We start from the raw sequence: 17,067 nt of genomic DNA on the forward strand, positions 1-17,067 counted from the left end.
AACTCGCTTTGCGAAAACAAATCGTCAGCCTCGCACGTCGAACAGAAAGCTTGCAGGGGCAGAGAGATGCGGCTCCACCAGAGCCAAAGGCGGCCAATGGACGGCACGGGCCATTCGATTCACGTGAGGAAGAAGGAGAAGGACGGGACCTCGCACACTCTAGCACTCTAGTCTCTTATCGACAGTATCGTCCCAGCTCTTATCAGTGACGCCAAATGGCGGGATGCGCCGATGCGCCGATGGAGAACGAGGGGGACCAGGCCGAGGACCACACCGCAGGCGAGATAAGACTTTCATAAACACACTCTTGCCCCCTCTTCATGGTGCCTCTTCTCGCCTCTCCTCCTTCTTGTCAGTGTCCGTGTACCTAGATTGACGAGCGATCCTCACAAAACTATGGCGCCTATCACGATACCAGACATCACGGCGTTGCCTCGCCTCACAACGATAGAGCAGACAGAGGTCCTCGATCTCCTTTTCGAGCCGTCTCCCGCCCTGCACGCCCTCCTCGTCCCCGCGCTATCCACAACGACATATCAGTCGTACGACGAGCTCGTCAACATCGCTCACTCGATTCTGTCGGACCTCGCCTCGGCTTCTCAGACGGCCCCCGAGCAGCGTGCCGCTCTCCACGCCATTCTCGGCTCTCACCCCCGCCTCGGTGCGAAAAAGGTCGACAGCGCCCAGTCGGTGGCGGAGCAGGCGAAGCTCCAGGGCAGCGAGGCAGAGGCCGCCCAGCTCGCCGCGCTGAATGCCGAGTACGAGGACAAGTTCCCGGGGCTGCGTTACGTTGTCTTCGTCAACGGACGCGGCCGGCCTGCCATCATGCAAGACATGAGGCGGCGCATCGACCGCGGGGACATTACGCTCGAGGAGCAGGCGGCCCTACAGGTTTGTTTCTCATGTTCGGTTTGAGGGGGGATTTTGTCTAGTTTTGCTGACATGCTGCCAGGCCATGTGTGACATTGCCAAGGACCGCGCCGCTAAGCTTGCGGCAGCCGCGTGAGCGTCGTGTCCGTCTTAAACTCATGACATACGCCTCACGGCAGTTCAAACACTCTGGGCAGCGAGACGAGGCAAGCAAACGCAAACGAGAAAAGACTTTGAATACACATCACTGCCTAAAGAAGCCACGGCGGACCTTTCCAATGCTGTTAGCTACACATGAACGCCGCCAGAGATGCCTCTGCATGTTTTCCTATTTTGTTTGTCCGACCGAATGCCAAAAAGAGTTGTTGCCCAATGATTCCATGGAAAGATAGAGATGCTTTCGCGGGCCGCCTCGGTGGGGGGGCTTGGCCAATTCGTGTGTTTTTCTTTCTCTTTCCTTTCTGGCTCATTGGATCTGAGACCACTGAGGATGCAATGCAGGGTTTGTTCGCCATGGTTTGTCGCAAGCCAAACGCCGTTCCTCTCATCGCCCAACCCACGATATGCCGTCCAGCTCGTCCAGGCACTCCTCGTACGAGTGCTCGTCGTCGTCCGAGAAGTCCCCCTCTCTCGGCCCGCCAAAGATGGCCCCAAAGTCAGAATATACATCGCCGGTATCCTCGTCGTCGTCGTCATCGGCCGAGCCGTACCGCCCCATGTCTTCGGGGAACGCCATCTCCTCGTCCTCGCCCACCTCCTCGGCACTGGCGTCCGTGGGCCCCAGCACAGGCGAGCGACATTGTCTCGCCGCCGGCACCACGGTGCCTCGTCCGACGAGCGTGTCGACCGCGCGCAACGCCGACGGAATCGGCGTCCGCATCTGCCCGTGCGCCGACGACGCATCATGGCCCCCGCCACCGCCCGCCCTGATCATGATGATCCTGTTGGCAGGTGGCCTCGCGCCCGGCTGCGCCGCTCCAGGCACCGACACGGCGAGGAACCGCCCACCCGTGCCGGCCTGCTGCTCGCGCTGCATCCAGGCCGCCTGCGCCGCCGCCGTCGTCGTCGTCGCCGTGCCGGCCATGAAGACGTTGCTCCGCTCCGACACGACCTCGCCGCGCAGGCGCAGCCGGACCCGGTTCATGACGGCGGCGCGGCGCACGATGGAGCTCTGCGTGCTGGGACAGCGCTTGTTGGCGTTGGCCGAGGCGGCGAGCTTGATGAAACGCTTGTCGCCCGCAGCGACGGCGTCGCGGTTGATGATGTGCGTCGCCGGCTGCGAAAAGGGCTGCGACAGCCGGCTCGTGATGAGCTGCGTCCGCAGTCGCCGCTTCTTGCAGCTGAGCTCGGCCGTGTGGGGGCCGTCGACGTCGCTGCGGGCCCGGCACCGTTTCGACAGCGGTCTAGCGCGCGGCGCCTGCTGCGACGCCGGGGGGAGAAAGTCAAACTGCGCCGGGGGCGATGAGGGCTGGAACGAAAAGGCCGTAGTCGGTGGCAAAGGGTGGTCATCGAGTTTCAACGGGTCCTCGTCCAACGAGATCTGAGATGAGGGCGGCGACGGCAGAGGCGACGGTTGCGAGGACGCTCGACCACCACCTGGTGCCGATGAGAAACTGGACAGCCCGCCGTTGGCTAATGTGGCGGCCTGGTTGTGTCGGTGTATCGTGCACATGGTGTCATGGCAGAGCTGCGGGATCGGTGGTGACGGGGGCTCCATCTGGAAATCGAGGCTGCGAGCGTCGCGGACGTTGGCCAGCAGAGGCCACGGCTCCAGAGCGCCGAGCGAGCCATGGCCAAGCGGACCGCCAACGTCAACATCAGCCACCATGGTGTTGGCCGTACCACAAGTCCGTCCGACTTGCTATGCCAGGAGGGAGAAGGAAAGGTCGACGCGGACGAGGGAGCACAGCGCTCGCACCGGCATATTTATTGCCTGGTCGTAAGGGTGTCACAACCAGGATCGGGACGGGACCTGTCGAATCGTCGTGGAAAAGAAGATCGTAGTGGCTGGCAAGCTAGCTGTGCAGTTCCAGATCTCTTCTTCGAAATGGGATCCAGGCGGCGATCCTCAAGGAGGGCCTGGCCGCGAGATGCAAGACGCTGGATCGAGCAATCTTTGAGTTTCGTGACACCCGACCACTTGCAATCGTGTAGGTGTGGGAAGGGTGCAGCAAGTGCACTCCCCCGCTCGGGTAGGTGCAGGCGACAGAGAAGCCGCTGTGGAGTTTTGTTGCTTGACAAGCCGACTGCGAGTATCAACCACCCCCCCAAGAATATGGCTGTATGACGGTGTGACAACCCGTGCCGTCAAGTCCCCCAGTCTCCTTTCGTTCAACGTGGATGTTGTAGGTCTGGTCTCCGTGTGCGTATGTGAGTGTGGGTGTGTGTGTGGTGACAGAGACTGTGTGCGAGAAGGTGGTGAGAGGTCTGGATGGACGACGTAAGAGGGTGACAGCAGACGTAAGTACCATATGGCTTGCTCTTCCTAGACACCAGCAGCTCGCCAGTCACGCTCTCCCGCGCTCTGTCTCTGTCTCTCCTCCCACCCCAGACTCGATGTAAAGCCCATTTAAACAATCTATTTATTCACCCCCTCCCCTCGCTTTCCCCGGCCTTTTGCGCATGCACGAGGCCAGGTAGACAAGGGGGAGGGGGTGCGGGCCCTCGAGGCGAAAGGGAAGGGACGGTTCCGCCCCGTCGGTCGCGGTGATCTCCCATTTCTCGCCTCCCATCCTCTGCCTGCCTTTTTCCCCCCCCCCCCCCCCTCCCCCTAAGCTGTGCTAGGCTAAGCGGCATCTCCAGGTGGCAGGGGTGGTGCGCCAGCGCGCAGTGACGAGGCCTGGGGTAGGTGGCCGAGAGACGAATGGGAGGCTTCAAGGGATGCTCGTACCGCATATGCCCCCCTGGTCATGCTCTTCCCCCCCGGTCTGGGGTTGACGGGGGAAATGCAACCCAGAGAGGCCCCAGGACCCCCCTTCCCCCCAGGGGATGCACCAGAGTTCGTGGGTGTGTGTGTTTGGCCATGTCTTGGTCCGGGGCCGGGACACGGCCTGAGCAGCATGGAGAAAGAAACACACTTTTTGCAGGTTGCTTGCGAGTCTCACGAGGAAAGGGGGCACGTGTGAGGTTCGATCAAGAGCGGACTGGTTCGGAGCGATCCAAAGTCCCTCATCAAGGGTCCATGGACTAGATGGGTGTGTGCTGTCCACGAGTGAGTGGAGCTGATGCGGCATCACGCTGAAGAAGTGAAGGCCAGTCGACTGGGAAGAGCCTTCAAAGAAACGAGCAAACGGTGATGATTGTTGCCCTCTCAGCCAAGCATCGGCGACCACAGATGGGTCCTAGCACTTCGGGCTTCCCTTCGATGATCACTTTCTTTTTTGCCTCGATCGATGAAAAGAGCAAGACAGTGGCCCATCCCCTCGTTGGTCCAGCTCTCCATGCTGTCTGTCCACCCGGTGGTACGTTGCTAGCGTACGACAAAAAAGACTGATCATCAGAGACCTGAACTTGTCGCATGACTGTGGGAAGAGGCATGCAGCTGTAGCTTTTTGCTGGGGCGGTGCAGACCGGGACATGCTTGATAGGGGAGGGGGCGTGTGGTCCAGCCTCACCATTCCAGCACAGCAGCAGCAGCAGCAAGCATGGTGACAAAGGGGAGGTGAAGAGAGAAAAGAAGAGGCCAGTCCAGTCAGTCAGCGTTTCAATCGCTCATTTCCATGTGGTAATCGAGGCAAAAACATTGCTTCTCCTGTGGTTTGCCCTGCCTGGTGTGAGTGGTCCCACGACATCGGGTCGTCCAGCAGCATGCGCCACTCGCTGTTCACAATTGTGTCTCTCACCTCCAACCTTGCCCAGTTGGGAATGGGGAGAGAGGGGAAGAGAGAGAGAGGCAGCAGGACAAGGTAAATCACAGCACGCGTCTCGAGAGGCTGAGGTCTCAGGAGAAGGTGCTGCTTTTGTTGGTCGTGCAACAGAAAGAGAGAAGAGAGCGGCGCCCATGCACCAGTTTGATTCACTCTGGCTGCTAGCGGATGAATTGACTGCTGATCATTCGGCCGAACTCGACGCCCCACGTATTCGATAATCTTCAATCGCGATGTGATGGAGGGTCGAGAACCAGCTAGTCGAAACGACGACAACGGGCTTGCCTGTTACTTAGGGTGTGCTTGGGCAGTCAGTCTGCCATTGCGATCGTCCCTTTCTCAAGCCATCGCGCTCGCCACTAGCGATTTGCGAGGCTTGCTACCGCCTCGGGCATCGACGCGGCCGACTCCGAGCCGCTCAGCAGCAGCAGCATCAGCAGCAGCAGCATGGCCACAACAGACCGCAGCAGACAGGGAGGCGGCGAGGGAACCAGAGTCCGTAAGAAGAAGCTCGATGCCATGTCATCCATCCCCAGGTCCTCCCATCCATGGTGAGAAGTGGTGAGCGAGAGGCTGGGCTGGCATGGACGCCTAACCAATCGCCAGCTCGTTCGTACGTCGCGCGTGACCCTGCGGAGTTTTTTCCCGCTGGCCCTCCCATTCCTCTCAAAGTCTCGGTTGGAAACAGGCTGCATTTCCACCTGCAGCAGGGAGGAAGAGGCGTCTGTCTCCAAGGTACCTACTGCAAAGGGTAGGGCCACGGGCTGCTGTCAGGCTAGGCCTTGTTCTGGTGTGACCTCTCTCACATCTCACATCAATCTCTCTCCGTGTCCATCCCCCCCCCAGTAAGCCACGGCCATCTCCTCACTGCAACCTCGCCGGCGGGCGCCGCGGGCCTGCAGCAGGTAGACTTGGTAGACTTGGCCCGCCTTTCAGCTGGGGGAACAACTCCAGCTCATTGGGACGCGAAGCCTCGAAGGTTCTTTTCGAAGCCCGGATACACTCGGCTTCGAAGGGGCGAGCGGGGTAGGGTTTCCGTGTCGTCCAGGAGGTTGCAGGGGGAGCGAGGATGCATCAAGGCTCCTTGCTTGGTTGGTCTGCGTGGCTTCTTGGCAACCGTGGATTTGGAAGAGGGCATGAATTGCGAAACTCGGATGGGCCAAGTTGCTCATAGTTGTTTTGTGGAAGCCTCCTTGGTACACGCAGCTGGCGAAGCGCTGTGGTGGAGAAGGAGGAACGGCGGCAGTCGTTGATCTGTCGAGGCTGGACCGATTTGGCCTTCCCGCCAGACCACACACGGGACGGTGCGCTGTGCACAGTCTCCCTTACGGGCCTTACGGGGGGCGCTAATGCGCTGACTGATGTCGTCCCCAATGGCAAAGTTGGGGGGGGGGGGGGGGGTCCCCTTGGGGTACCTCGATGGATTGATTTTTGCCGAAAGGTACCTACGCTCCCCAGAACCAGGTAGCGCGCGCACACCACACCCAGACACCACCCCGCCGACAGGTAGCATCACGACACTAAAAGCACATCATTCAACGAACTCCCGCCTGGAGTCGCATGTCTCGCACTTGCGGTGAAAATTGATAAAATAACTACCAGGACCGCCCTGCTACGGGGACCTCGGACCCCCGCCTGACGTCCCCGAACGCCACCCAGATCGTCGACGCCTCGACGCCCTGACGCCCCAGCAGTCAAACAACGACACTGACAGCAGCCCTCGACATGCCCGAACCTAAGATCAACGCCAAGTCACTCTCCTACTCGTCCGACCTTCCACCCTTCCTCCGCGCCCTCCACGCCCAATCCCGGGGGGACGCATCTGCCGGGCCAGACCCCATTCTCGCCGGCAGGCGGCGCGCCATCAAGAAACGGTCCGCCAGCGAGGAGGCAGAGGACCAGCCCCTGGTCGTGGACGAAAACGGCAACGTCGTGACCATCAACGACGACGACAACGACGATGACGGGCTGAACAAGGACTCACAAGCACCTGACGATGCGTCAACGGCGGCTGGCAAAGATGCCGAGACAGCGGCAGAGCGGGAGAAGGAAAAGGTGGCCGGCATCGGCGCCGGGAGGAAACGTAAAGTGGGCAAGATCGTGGGCGCAGATGACGAGAAAAAAGACAATGGCGTGCCCGCGAGAAAAGACGAGCTCGACGTAGAAGACCCCGCGCGGAGCAAGTCCGCAGCCAAAGACAAACCGAAGAAAAAGGCGAGGAAGATCAAGCTAAGCTTCGATCCGGAGTAAGGCCACTTTTGAGACATGCGCCCCAGCACCAGAGGCCGGGGGGCTGATGGCCTTAGCATGTCGTTGCTTTCTTTTAATTATCCTGGTGAAGCCGTAGATGAAGCCTGCGAGCGACAACCCGGATATCGCGGCTCTGCCTCGAACCAACCCCCCCCCCCCCAAAAATCTAGAGCGTAAAGCAAATGAAGCCAACAACCATAGTCACACACGGCGATGACGCGATTCGTGGCTTGCAACGGCGCGCAGTCTGGCGGCAATTCGCAAATCGGTGGCGGATGGGGTGGGAACAAAAAAGAATTTCTATACAGCGGCCCGTCGAGGTATTCTACACACAAAGGCTGAGCGTGCTCACGTCATCCCCGAGAGCACCCGCCCCGTCTCCCCGCTACACCGCGCGCCATACCTGACCCGACCCCGACGACACATCGTCTCTGCTTGCTCGCTCCAAGTGAACCAAATTCAACGCCTCTCCATTTGGCCCTTTAAAGGTAGCGGTACTCGGGCTTGATGAAGTCGGCAAAGGTCTTGACATCCTCGTGGCCGTGGTGGTGGTCGTGGTGGTGGCCGTCGTCCTGGGGACCGACGTACTCCATCTTGTAGACGCTGCCGCACTCGGGGCAACGCTCGATGGGGCGCTCGCGAGAGATCTAGTACGCTTGTGATTAGCAATTGCATGCCGAGACGTTATCGCTGCTCGATGTGTGACGTACCGTCAGCCACTTGACGACGTGGGAGTCGGCGGGAGAGCCAGTGCAGCCGAGGTACTGCTCGTCACCAGCGGAGCGGACGCTGATGGGGTTCTCCATGGTGCCTGTATAACCGGTCAGCAGCCGTTTCTGCCCAACAAGTGTCCATCGTAACATCACGTACCGGTGCGCGAGGCGTCGAGAGGGCGCATGTCGAAGATGTCGACACCCTCCATCTTTCCGAGAATCTCGAGACGCTCGAGACCAGTGGACTGCTCGAGATCGGTGGGAATGGAGCCGGCCTGGGCACCGGGGCCAATGAGGTCATCCTCGGTCTTCACCTCTGCGCAAAAAAAGGGAACGTCAGCTCTGTTCATCTTTGGATCGCCGAGGACATGGCGTGTGGAACGTGGTTGACGACGCAGGGCTGTGGCCTGGATTGCAGTGCAGCCAGCGCCCGGTCGCGCAATCACGAAATTCCAGACCGTCGTGTCCTCAATTGATGTCGGCAGCGGTGGGAGTCTCACGAGAGAACGTCTTGGAAGGGTTGACGGCCCTGACCTCGGCGGCGGCAGAGGCAGACTTGACGGCGTCACCTAGAAAGCCAAAGAAAGCTTGGTTAGCCCAGCTGTTCCGACGTGGCGTGACGGCCCCCTTCCGGATCTGAAAGGAGGCCAATTGAAGTTCGTACGCTGGATGAAGGACGTCGTGAAGGCGCGCTTCGCCAGGGGGGCGACGGCCACGCGGCGGGCGGCGGTGATGGCGGATCGTTGGAGGAACATGGCGACGGCAATGGGTGGTTGTTGTTTCGCTGGATGACGCTGGTGAGAAGAGGGATTTGTCAATGGTCTGATTTGATGGTTTGATCTTGCTTGCTACGGCTGTCGCTCGGCCCGGGCAGGAGCAAAGCTAATGCACTAGCCCGGATTGGTACAGTAAGCGATTCATCAAGTCACGTGCCGTCAGAACCCATCAACACCATTCCGGCGATGGACGACTTGGTCCGCTGCACATAGCGAAGTGGCAGAAAGTGATGAACAGATGAGCCGTGCCTTTTCGGCTCTTCATTTATGCAGAGCGGCATTGCATAAGGTAGTTTGCCTCTTTCGTCCATGCTTCCCAAATACCGGTTCGAACGTCTCAAGCTGTACATACATGTCTTCATACCTTAGGTACCTTACTCTACAATACAATAAATACACTTGAACCAGTCCTTGCCCAAACTCAAACAAACACGTATTTTCCTCGCATCATTCAAGCAACCAATCCCGACCAGACCTCAAATGTACCCTCAACCAAAACATGTACTCAATCGTGGAAATAATGCCGCAATGAGCCACAGCAAGTCACACCATTCACGCATTCCGCCCGCCCAGGCCTCCGAATCCGCTGCCACTGCGCCGGTTCCTGTCGGTGGTCGTAGGTAAATCGGTACGCTGCCTGTGGCGCCAGCGTCGACTTTCACGGTCGCGGTTGATGTCGCCCCTGCGGTTACGATTATTGCGGGCATACCTGTCCCTGGCAGACGAGCCGCGAGGCTGCACTTGAGCTCTCTGGTCGCGAGCGACTCGGGCCATCGGAACGTTCTCCCGCTGTCTCTTAGTTGGTCCGCGAACGTTACTGATTGCTGCAGTTCTTCGTCTAGTGAAAAGATCGGTCGTCGCCGGCTGTTGCGAAATCTGCGATGTGTTCTGACCACGAGCCACTTCAGGCCGAGCAGCTTGATTGACTTGGTCGAGCGACAACGCACGACTACCTCGAGCAACACGCTCCATACGGCTGTGCGAGTAGGTGCTGACAGTTTCACTACTTTCGAGGAAAAGAGTTTCCTGGTCGTCCATGACGCTGCCCTGGGTAGTCTCAAAAAGGCGCATGAGTTGGCCGTCTTCGCCCTCGCCTTCTTCCTCGATTTCCGCCTCGGCAGAGCCTTGGTCAACCCCTTCGCTTCTGTTCTGGCGCTTTTTCTTGCGACCAGAGTATAGCTTGCCCATGCCCTGAATCTTGGCGCCATGAATGATGACCTGGCGCATGAGGGGGTCTGTCCGTGTGGTCCACGTCGCGTTGCCAGGGGTGGTGTCATCGGGTCCTGACATCTGGAAGATCCAGCGGTACGTATGCTCGCCATTCGTCTCACGGTGCATCTTGAACGCTTCATCAAGTCTCTAGCGGATGAAATCGATCGGTGACATGTGGAGGCCGATGGCACCAGGTGCGGTGTCGTGGCGGATGGCGAGCAGCCGTGTCAGCTTGAGGCAGATTGAATACAGAAGCCAGCGCTTGCACAGACCCTGCTTGGGCATGAACTTCTTGGATATGAGCTGGTTGGGGTGAATGGTCACTCCTTCGAGGAAACACTTTCTGATCAGTCTGATCTCGCTGATGGCTGAGCTGAACTGCCGTTGTTCAAGTCTGAACTTTTCCTTTTCGTCGGCGGTGGCGGTTCCGGCGGTTGCCTTTTGACGACGCCATGAATCTTTCAGTTTGTCTCTCCAGTTTGAGATGGAGAATTCCGACGAATTGAGTGAAAGCCATTCGGGGTCCCAATAAGGATCGTCTTCTTTGATGGGCTTGATGGGCACGTCGCGGACGATACCTGGGCCCCTGAAGAGGTGCTTTGTGCTAGGGAGCTCTCCAGCACGCAGAACGCCAGACATGCAAAGTGCTTCCTCCAGAGTGGGCTCTCTGCCCTGCGTCTTGAATTCGGACCATTTCAGAGTTCTGGTGTTTGGCTGGATTGCACTGTGAATATCATGCTTGTTGCGAATGTCCACCAGTCTGGCCAAGTCTTGCCGTTTCTTGACGCTCAGTCCTTTGGTAGCCATCTCAGCCTGCATCGCCTCGATGGAGTTGACGACACGCTGCAAGTCGTCGGCTTCAATGTCACCACGGCCCGATTCTGCCATGTTCATAATTCGAACGTTAAGGTTTGTGTTGCCAGGACCTGTCTCTTCCTCCCAAACATCCGATTCGAGGAGCGCCTGCGCGTTCTGGGGGAGTGCCCGACTCCCGCATTCTCCTTGGGGCTCTCTGGACGGAGGCATGTTGGCCCTGATGTACTTGGATGATCTTTTCTTCAACGTCTTGAATTTTGTGCAAGCCTTTTACGCGCTTGCGGGGTGCTGTCCGACTTGATGGGGCGTGGAAGAGTTGCGGTCGGACAAGAGTGGCATGTGAAGAGTTCCAGCTGCGTTGCACGTCAGTGTCTTCGCAATGACGTCCAAGGCAGGCACGTCAGGGACTCACGCCTTGTTCAAGCAATCCTTGTTCGACTTGTCCTTGAACTGCGGGCATAAACCAAACCGTAAAAGTTGTACCGGGATAGCGGGTGCTACGCGTGACGAGTAGAGGTCTGTGTCGAGATGCGGCAAAGCTTCAAAGAACCGGGGGGTGCCAACGGTGACGATCTAACCAAGTATTTCAGAGTCACAGCTATGGCTGGTGCCTACATCGGCTGTTGGCAAAGGAGGGTTTGGCGGTCTTGTGGGCTCTGTTGCGTGGACAACTGGGTTTCTGGCGCCGTTGCTATCGACGCGTCAACGACGCGAGGTGCGCGCATCACAACATGCTTCTTTTTTCATGCACGTGATAATGTGGGATGAACTCGTTTTTAATGTGATGGATGGCTTCATCTGTATTTACTTCCGTGCCTAGAAGGAGCCCGCGGAGAGCAAGATCGACTGCTAGTTGAGGAACAGACTTGAATCGGTAGCCGGACCCTTTTGGCATTGCACACATGCTTCTGGCGAGCCTCTTCATTCACATAGACCTGAATGCAGGTACGACTAGGATCGTGCGGGGTTTTTCTGACGCTTCACAGCGTATAACTGCTCGTTTTGAGTTCTACAAAGATGACCACCTGTAATTTGGCAACGACATGGGATCTGAGCCAGATGCTGGAAAGCTAACTCGTCCGAAAAAGTGCGTTGGCCAAGGCACTGTCCCATCCACCTCTTTTGCCATTTCGTGTCAACTCCCTGGGAAGTGGCAATTTATGACCTGGTCTCGTCGGCCACAGTTTCCATGCCAAACTACATCGCCAAAAGCTGCACGAACTACGTTGAAGATGGAGGAGATCAACGTCAAACTCGTGCTATAAGTGAACCTCGTCCGTCCACCCTAATAGCGGTTGGAACTGTAATCATACTGAATAGAATAAAAGTCTAACCCCCATGCTCATGCCTAGTCTAAAATGCCAGGCGCCTTCTCCTGACAAGCCCTTCACAGCATATTTTGTTTCATATTTACCCCTCAGCGTGGCACTCGGGTATCTCTCATGCAAACCATGTCCATCCTCCAAACCCCTAGCAATGGGGCATGCCACAGCCACTCTCTCCCGAAAATCAGGCAATCTGCTGCACGAACTGCGGCCCAAACCCGGCCTCGCCAAAGTCGGCCACGTCGACGCTCGCGACAGGCTTCTCCGTGAGCTCGCCCGTCGCCTTATTCCTCTCGAGCGCCAGCAGGCCCAGCCCCGAGTTCTGGTTCGTGCTGAACAGCAGCCCGCCGTCGGTGCTGAGGCTGAACATGCGCGGCACGCCGCCGGCGGAGCTGACGAGGCCGGCGAACTCGAGGACGGCATTGCTGCTGCCGCCCTTGTCGCCGTTCCCACAGGCGGAACCTTCCGGGGCGGCGACGCGGAAGTGGGCGATCGAGTCGGGCGCCGGCGCGGTGCCGGTCAGACGGTTGGAGACGTAAATGTCCTTGCCATTGTCGCTGATGGCGATGGCGCCGGCGAGGGCCGAGGTGGCGTTGTGCGGCGTGTTGCCAAAGGTGCTCAGGCTCTGGACCTCGGCGAACTGGATGCCGTCGTCGGCGTAGGTGACCTCGAAGACCTCGAGACGGTTGAGGAGCTCGCACACGAGGACGTAGTGCGTGGCCCTGGTGCCGTCGGCCGAGGGCACGAAGACGCCGTGACGAGGCCCGCAGCCGGCGTTCTTGACGCGGACGCGCGTCACGATGTCGTACGAGTCGGCGGCCGAGTCGAGGAGGAGCACCGTGTCGGTGCCGAGGTCGTTGGCGGCGAAGTAGCGGCCCGAGGGGTCGCGGACGACCTGATGCACGCGAGGCTGGTCCTGGCGCGCCTTGTTGGGGCCTAGTTCACCGTCCGACGTCACTGACTTGAGGAGGCGCAGTGTGCTGTTGGCGATGTCCCAAATGTCGATCTTGCCGTCGACATAGGAGCCGGCGACGAGACGGGTCTGATCAGTGCTAAACTCGAGGTGGACAACACCGGCGGAGCCGGCCGCGCTCTTGTCCAGCTTGATCTCGTTTCTCGCAGCGTTGTACTGTGACATGGTCAGTGAAGTTCCGCAACACGACATGATGCGAGGCCACTCACCTTGAAGATGCGCAGGTCCTTGCCGTTCTCATCAACTGCGTAGATGGTGTTGGGCTCCTTGAAGGCCATCCAGCTGGGGCTTGTACCAGGAAGGGAGTTCTTGGCCTTGAGGTCAAACGAAGTGCCGTCAAAGTCTGCGACAATGAACTGGCCTGGGCCGCCGATGAGGACCTTGGAAGCCGGGATCGCCTCTTGCCTCTTGGCGGGGATGCGAATGGTGGCAGCCGAGGCGGCAGCCGCCGCGAGCAGGGAGAGTCCGACTGACAGGCGCATGTCGGATGAGGTGAATGCTTAGGTTTGAATGCTAAGATTTGAAGGCGTTCAGCTTAGGGACTTCCTGTTTGTTGATCTGCTCTGGAAGAGAAAACGCAGGTATCGTGGTGGTTTGAAGACGCTGTGGTCTGCTGGGACGTAGTCGAGTCGAACGAAATGCCGGCGAAGCAGGTCAAGTTATCCTCCAATGCCAGGTCAAAGACTCATATAAGAGCACAACCAACAAGGCTCTGTACACAAGGGGAAGGGGCAGTGAGTCGCAATAAATCAATCTGATTGTCCCGTGTAACGTGAGTAGGACAGGGGAGGGGCGCTGAGAAAGGATTCTAAAAGAAGCACGCTGAAGGAAGCAATGTTGGAAGGCAATGCTGGAAGGCGGAGCAGCTTCTGCTGACGACACGGGACCGGACGTTATAGACAAGGTGCTAGCAATTCGCAAGGAATGATGGGTCAAGGGGACTTTCTCTCTGACTCCTCTCTCTCTCTCTCTCGCTCTCTCTCTGACACGCAAAAGAAAAGAGTGGCCCGTCGAGGACTCAAATACTCTTCCATCAGGCTCCAGTCTCCTTCACTACTCCCTTTAGGGGGGCAACCCCTCCCTCAGTCATCATCGCCATCAGGGTCGTACCAGCATCGGGGCTTCCACGGCCATCGCCAGGGTATGGAAAGGCTAACAAGTCATGTTCGTTGGGCATGCCAGTCTGAAAAGGCATCGTCGCGGCAGACCTCATCAAGGCCAAACCCGTTGGCCGACAGAGAAGGGAAAGGATGCGCAGTCGTCCTCCAACCGCAAGCCCTGGAACCCCCCGCGGGTGGCCCCAGAAAGCCCCGAATGCCCCGCGCCCCTAGCCCCTGTAAAATGGAGTCGTCCGAGAGAGGAGGAAAGCCTGTTCCTGCATGGCCACCCGCTGTTCTCTCGACCTGTCGTCTCGTCGTGCCAACAGGGGCAAGCCTTGGGCGGTAAAGCCGGTCGCCAGCGTCGGACTAACCGTTGGCATGAAGGCCGCAATCGGGAGCCGCAGTCGCGGGGGGCGCAGGCAGATCGAGTGGACGTCGGTGGCCTTTGATCAGCGGCGATCCAAGCCCCCATCGCATCCTCCCTCCCTCTTCGATCCCCCCTTCATCCGCCGCCCGCACCCCTTGGCCAGCTATGTCTGAAGTTTGTCAGTTGGTCCCAGCTCGGGCCTTCCAGCTCACGTTGGCTGTTTCGAAACAAGACAGAGGCATGCGGGTTCTGACCCTGATTCTAAGCCCAGCCCCTCGTTCTTATTGCATCATGAGCTGGCAAAACCCCCTGTTCAGTCTGCTTCTCGTAGTACATCATCGGATTATAGGTAAGCCTCGTGTTTGGGCAATGCTTGGATGAGTCCAGCCATCCCATCACCAGGACTTCGTCGTAAGCTTGGCTGGCCGTTGCTACTCTCACTGTTTTTCGCCAGCCTCCTCCTACCCATTAGACAATTCAACCTCCCTCTTTCCATCCCTTCTCCCAAGCAAGGTCTGTCTGCCTGATGCAAAGAAAGGTGAAGGAAAAAGACCGCCCGCCGCGCTTCTCATATCCGCCATGCACGCGCCGAAATCAAGCCCCTGTACTCCTGTGCTGAACGCCGAGTGGCCTAACCGCGCTGATGGTGTTGGCGCACTCTCAATGCAGTCGTGTGTGTGTGTATATATAGTCGTGTCAATGGGAGACAGCGGCTCCAAGACATCATTCGCCCTTTCTCGTTGGATCATCTGGATAGGCCGCATACTAAGGGGCCGCCCAACCGCCTGCGACGTCGACCCATTCCGCGAGGCACGATCCGTCCTTGCCCTCGACGTCGACAATGTCTGTATCGCATCGGCAGCGACAGCCCACGCCATTTTCCTTCTCCGCATCCCATGACTCCCAGTACGCGTCTTCTTCGATGCGCTTCTTCTCGTCAAGCGTCGTCGTCTCGAGGTACTTTTCTCGTGGCAGCTGCCTTGCCGGCGCATTGGCCGGACAGTGCTGGATCGTTGTGTGCCGATACCCAAAGTCTCGGAAGTAATGAATGTCGCCGGGGCCCAAGAGAGCACCGGCGGCGAGGGAGTGGATGGGTGCATCACCCCACTGCAATTGCCGTCAGCTTGACTTCCATCGTATGACCGCATGGCATAGCAGACTTACCCGTTCCATCCAGAAACCTCCGCTGCGGTCCATTGTCTGGAAAAAGTCCTCGTATTCCTGACTCCGGAACCAGCTGAGCCGTGCAATCTCAAAGTTGGACCAGAAATGACACATGTTGTAGCTCTCGCCCTCCATGGACTCATCGTCGACAATGGGCTCCTGGCTCTTGTCTTTGGTGCCCTTCTTCAGTATGTCCTCCGGCAGGTTCTTGGGCTTCGAGGTGTCGGGCTCGGTCTCCTCGATCGGCTCGACAAACATCTCCCAAAGCCCCTTGGACTTGAGACCCTTCTTTCGCTTGTATGCCGAGGCGTAACGGAAGATGTTGGGAACGGTCTCGCGGAGCTCCTTGACGGCGATAGTGAACCCGTACGTCTTGTTGGCGGCAATCATCTCCAGGAACGGGTCACTACCTCGTGTTAGTATGCCGCGGCACGAGCATGAGAGGCTCATCGGAACGTACTAGGTGATATCGCAGAAGTAGCTGATCTCTGGCTCGAGTCGCCAGTACCACTCGTACTTCTGCAGCAGCTCGTGCTTGTAGAAGAAGCTGGAGTTGTAAGCGGGGGGCCTTGATGCATGACGCACGCGAGTAGCTTACCCAGAGTAGAAGCGGCACATTGCGTGATAGCTCTCCATGCCTCCGTACATCACAGCATTGTCGCCCTGCTTGGCAATGCCCTCCTTGGCCACCTTGGGATCGATCCAGTCGGGGAATCCCCACATCTCCGGACCGACCTTGCCAAATTCGACGGTCCCTGACGTGTAGTTTGTGACGGTCTCTTTAAAGGTCGAGTTGAACTCGTCGTCGTTGAGGAAGACGTAGGGGTAATGGTACCACCTGTTGAAGTGGCGCTCGATGGACTTGATCGACTGGACCACTCCGTCCAACTCCTTGTTGCGGGCCAAGACGACAAAGGCAGCATTGGCGCGGGGCTTGGTGGTATCGGGTTCGAGACATCCTGTAGCAAACACCTTGTCGTACTTTTCGCTGATTAGGCTGCGAGGAACCATGTTAGAGGAGACGTGAATACAGTCACCGAGACCTTTGAGCCACGTACCGTATCGATGGAGGCGCACCTGCCGGCATCAATATCCTCCCAGGAGAGTTTGGATGCATGAAGAAGAGCATGAGGATCAGTATGAGGACGATGGCGGGGAAAACGACAACGACGCCAAACGGGATAGAGATGTTCGAATTCCCGCGAACGCGCATTGGTTTCCTGAGGAAAGCATAGCGCGAGTCTTGTTTGCTCGGACGGAACGGTTTTGAGATTTTGTCGTCTGCCACCGGAAGAGGCGACGCCCCGGACGACCTGGACTTACCAGCCCGCCGGAAGAGGTCCATCTTGGTGTTTGTTGACGAGATGCCGGGATGGGGAGAACGGTATGAGTTCGGACGAGCGCAAATGCCAGGTGTTATCAAGCGGCAGTCTCGTAGCGGTGGGGGTTCTCTTTGCTAAGAGAGGAGCCGTTGTGCGATCGTTGTGAGTTTATGGCTTACGAAGACGTTGATGGCGAGACCCAGAGGACGGTATAGAGACTTGTCATCGGCGGGGGTAGGAGTAGGATAGAGAAAATCTGTTTCTTCGATGATCGGATGTCGAATCGGCTTGATCAGGTCGAACAATCTGAAGT

General features: G+C 58.2%; 8 protein-coding genes across 8 annotated transcripts; 2 read left to right on the forward strand and 6 right to left on the reverse strand.

Moving 5' to 3' along the window:
* Positions 1-396: 396 nt before the first annotated feature.
* On the forward strand, positions 397-1,006 carry D7B24_001843 (uncharacterized protein; the record flags this gene model as incomplete). Its single annotated transcript, XM_028636062.1, has 2 exons — positions 397-891; positions 953-1,006. 2 exons carry the CDS (start codon positions 397-399, stop codon positions 1,004-1,006), a joined length of 549 nt encoding a protein of 182 aa, XP_028497824.1.
* A 408-nt stretch (positions 1,007-1,414) lies between these two features.
* On the reverse strand, positions 1,415-2,698 carry D7B24_001844 (uncharacterized protein; the record flags this gene model as incomplete). The annotated part of the gene is made up of 1 exon (XM_028636063.1): positions 1,415-2,698. The coding sequence occupies one exon, from the start codon at positions 2,696-2,698 to the stop codon at positions 1,415-1,417; it is 1,284 nt and encodes a 427-aa protein (XP_028497825.1).
* A 3,763-nt stretch (positions 2,699-6,461) lies between these two features.
* D7B24_001845 (uncharacterized protein) lies at positions 6,462-6,986 on the forward strand (the record flags this gene model as incomplete). Its single annotated transcript, XM_028636064.1, has 1 exon — positions 6,462-6,986. One exon carries the CDS (start codon positions 6,462-6,464, stop codon positions 6,984-6,986), a length of 525 nt encoding a protein of 174 aa, XP_028497826.1.
* A 482-nt stretch (positions 6,987-7,468) lies between these two features.
* On the reverse strand, positions 7,469-8,454 carry COX4 (Cytochrome c oxidase subunit 4; the record flags this gene model as incomplete). The annotated part of the gene is made up of 5 exons (XM_028636065.1): positions 7,469-7,633; positions 7,697-7,797; positions 7,857-8,015; positions 8,200-8,268; positions 8,364-8,454. 5 exons carry the CDS (start codon positions 8,452-8,454, stop codon positions 7,469-7,471), a joined length of 585 nt encoding a protein of 194 aa, XP_028497827.1.
* A 573-nt stretch (positions 8,455-9,027) lies between these two features.
* On the reverse strand, positions 9,028-9,765 carry D7B24_001847 (uncharacterized protein; the record flags this gene model as incomplete). Its single annotated transcript, XM_028636066.1, has 1 exon — positions 9,028-9,765. One exon carries the CDS (start codon positions 9,763-9,765, stop codon positions 9,028-9,030), a length of 738 nt encoding a protein of 245 aa, XP_028497828.1.
* A 69-nt stretch (positions 9,766-9,834) lies between these two features.
* D7B24_001848 (uncharacterized protein) lies at positions 9,835-10,713 on the reverse strand (the record flags this gene model as incomplete). Its single annotated transcript, XM_028636067.1, has 1 exon — positions 9,835-10,713. The coding sequence occupies one exon, from the start codon at positions 10,711-10,713 to the stop codon at positions 9,835-9,837; it is 879 nt and encodes a 292-aa protein (XP_028497829.1).
* A 1,299-nt stretch (positions 10,714-12,012) lies between these two features.
* Positions 12,013-13,283, reverse strand: D7B24_001849 (uncharacterized protein; the record flags this gene model as incomplete). The annotated part of the gene is made up of 2 exons (XM_028636068.1): positions 12,013-12,957; positions 13,011-13,283. 2 exons carry the CDS (start codon positions 13,281-13,283, stop codon positions 12,013-12,015), a joined length of 1,218 nt encoding a protein of 405 aa, XP_028497830.1.
* A 1,750-nt stretch (positions 13,284-15,033) lies between these two features.
* KTR5 (alpha-1,2-mannosyltransferase (Kre5)) lies at positions 15,034-16,777 on the reverse strand (the record flags this gene model as incomplete). Its single annotated transcript, XM_028636069.1, has 5 exons — positions 15,034-15,375; positions 15,433-15,838; positions 15,893-15,979; positions 16,031-16,429; positions 16,491-16,777. 5 exons carry the CDS (start codon positions 16,775-16,777, stop codon positions 15,034-15,036), a joined length of 1,521 nt encoding a protein of 506 aa, XP_028497831.1.
* Between the last annotated feature and the right edge of the window lie 290 nt (positions 16,778-17,067).

Source organism: Verticillium nonalfalfae, assembly GCF_003724135.2.
Source record: "Verticillium nonalfalfae strain VnAa140/NRRL 66861 chromosome Unknown scaffold_14, whole genome shotgun sequence".
In the NCBI taxonomy this organism is placed as follows: Eukaryota; Fungi; Ascomycota; class Sordariomycetes; order Glomerellales; family Plectosphaerellaceae; genus Verticillium; species Verticillium nonalfalfae.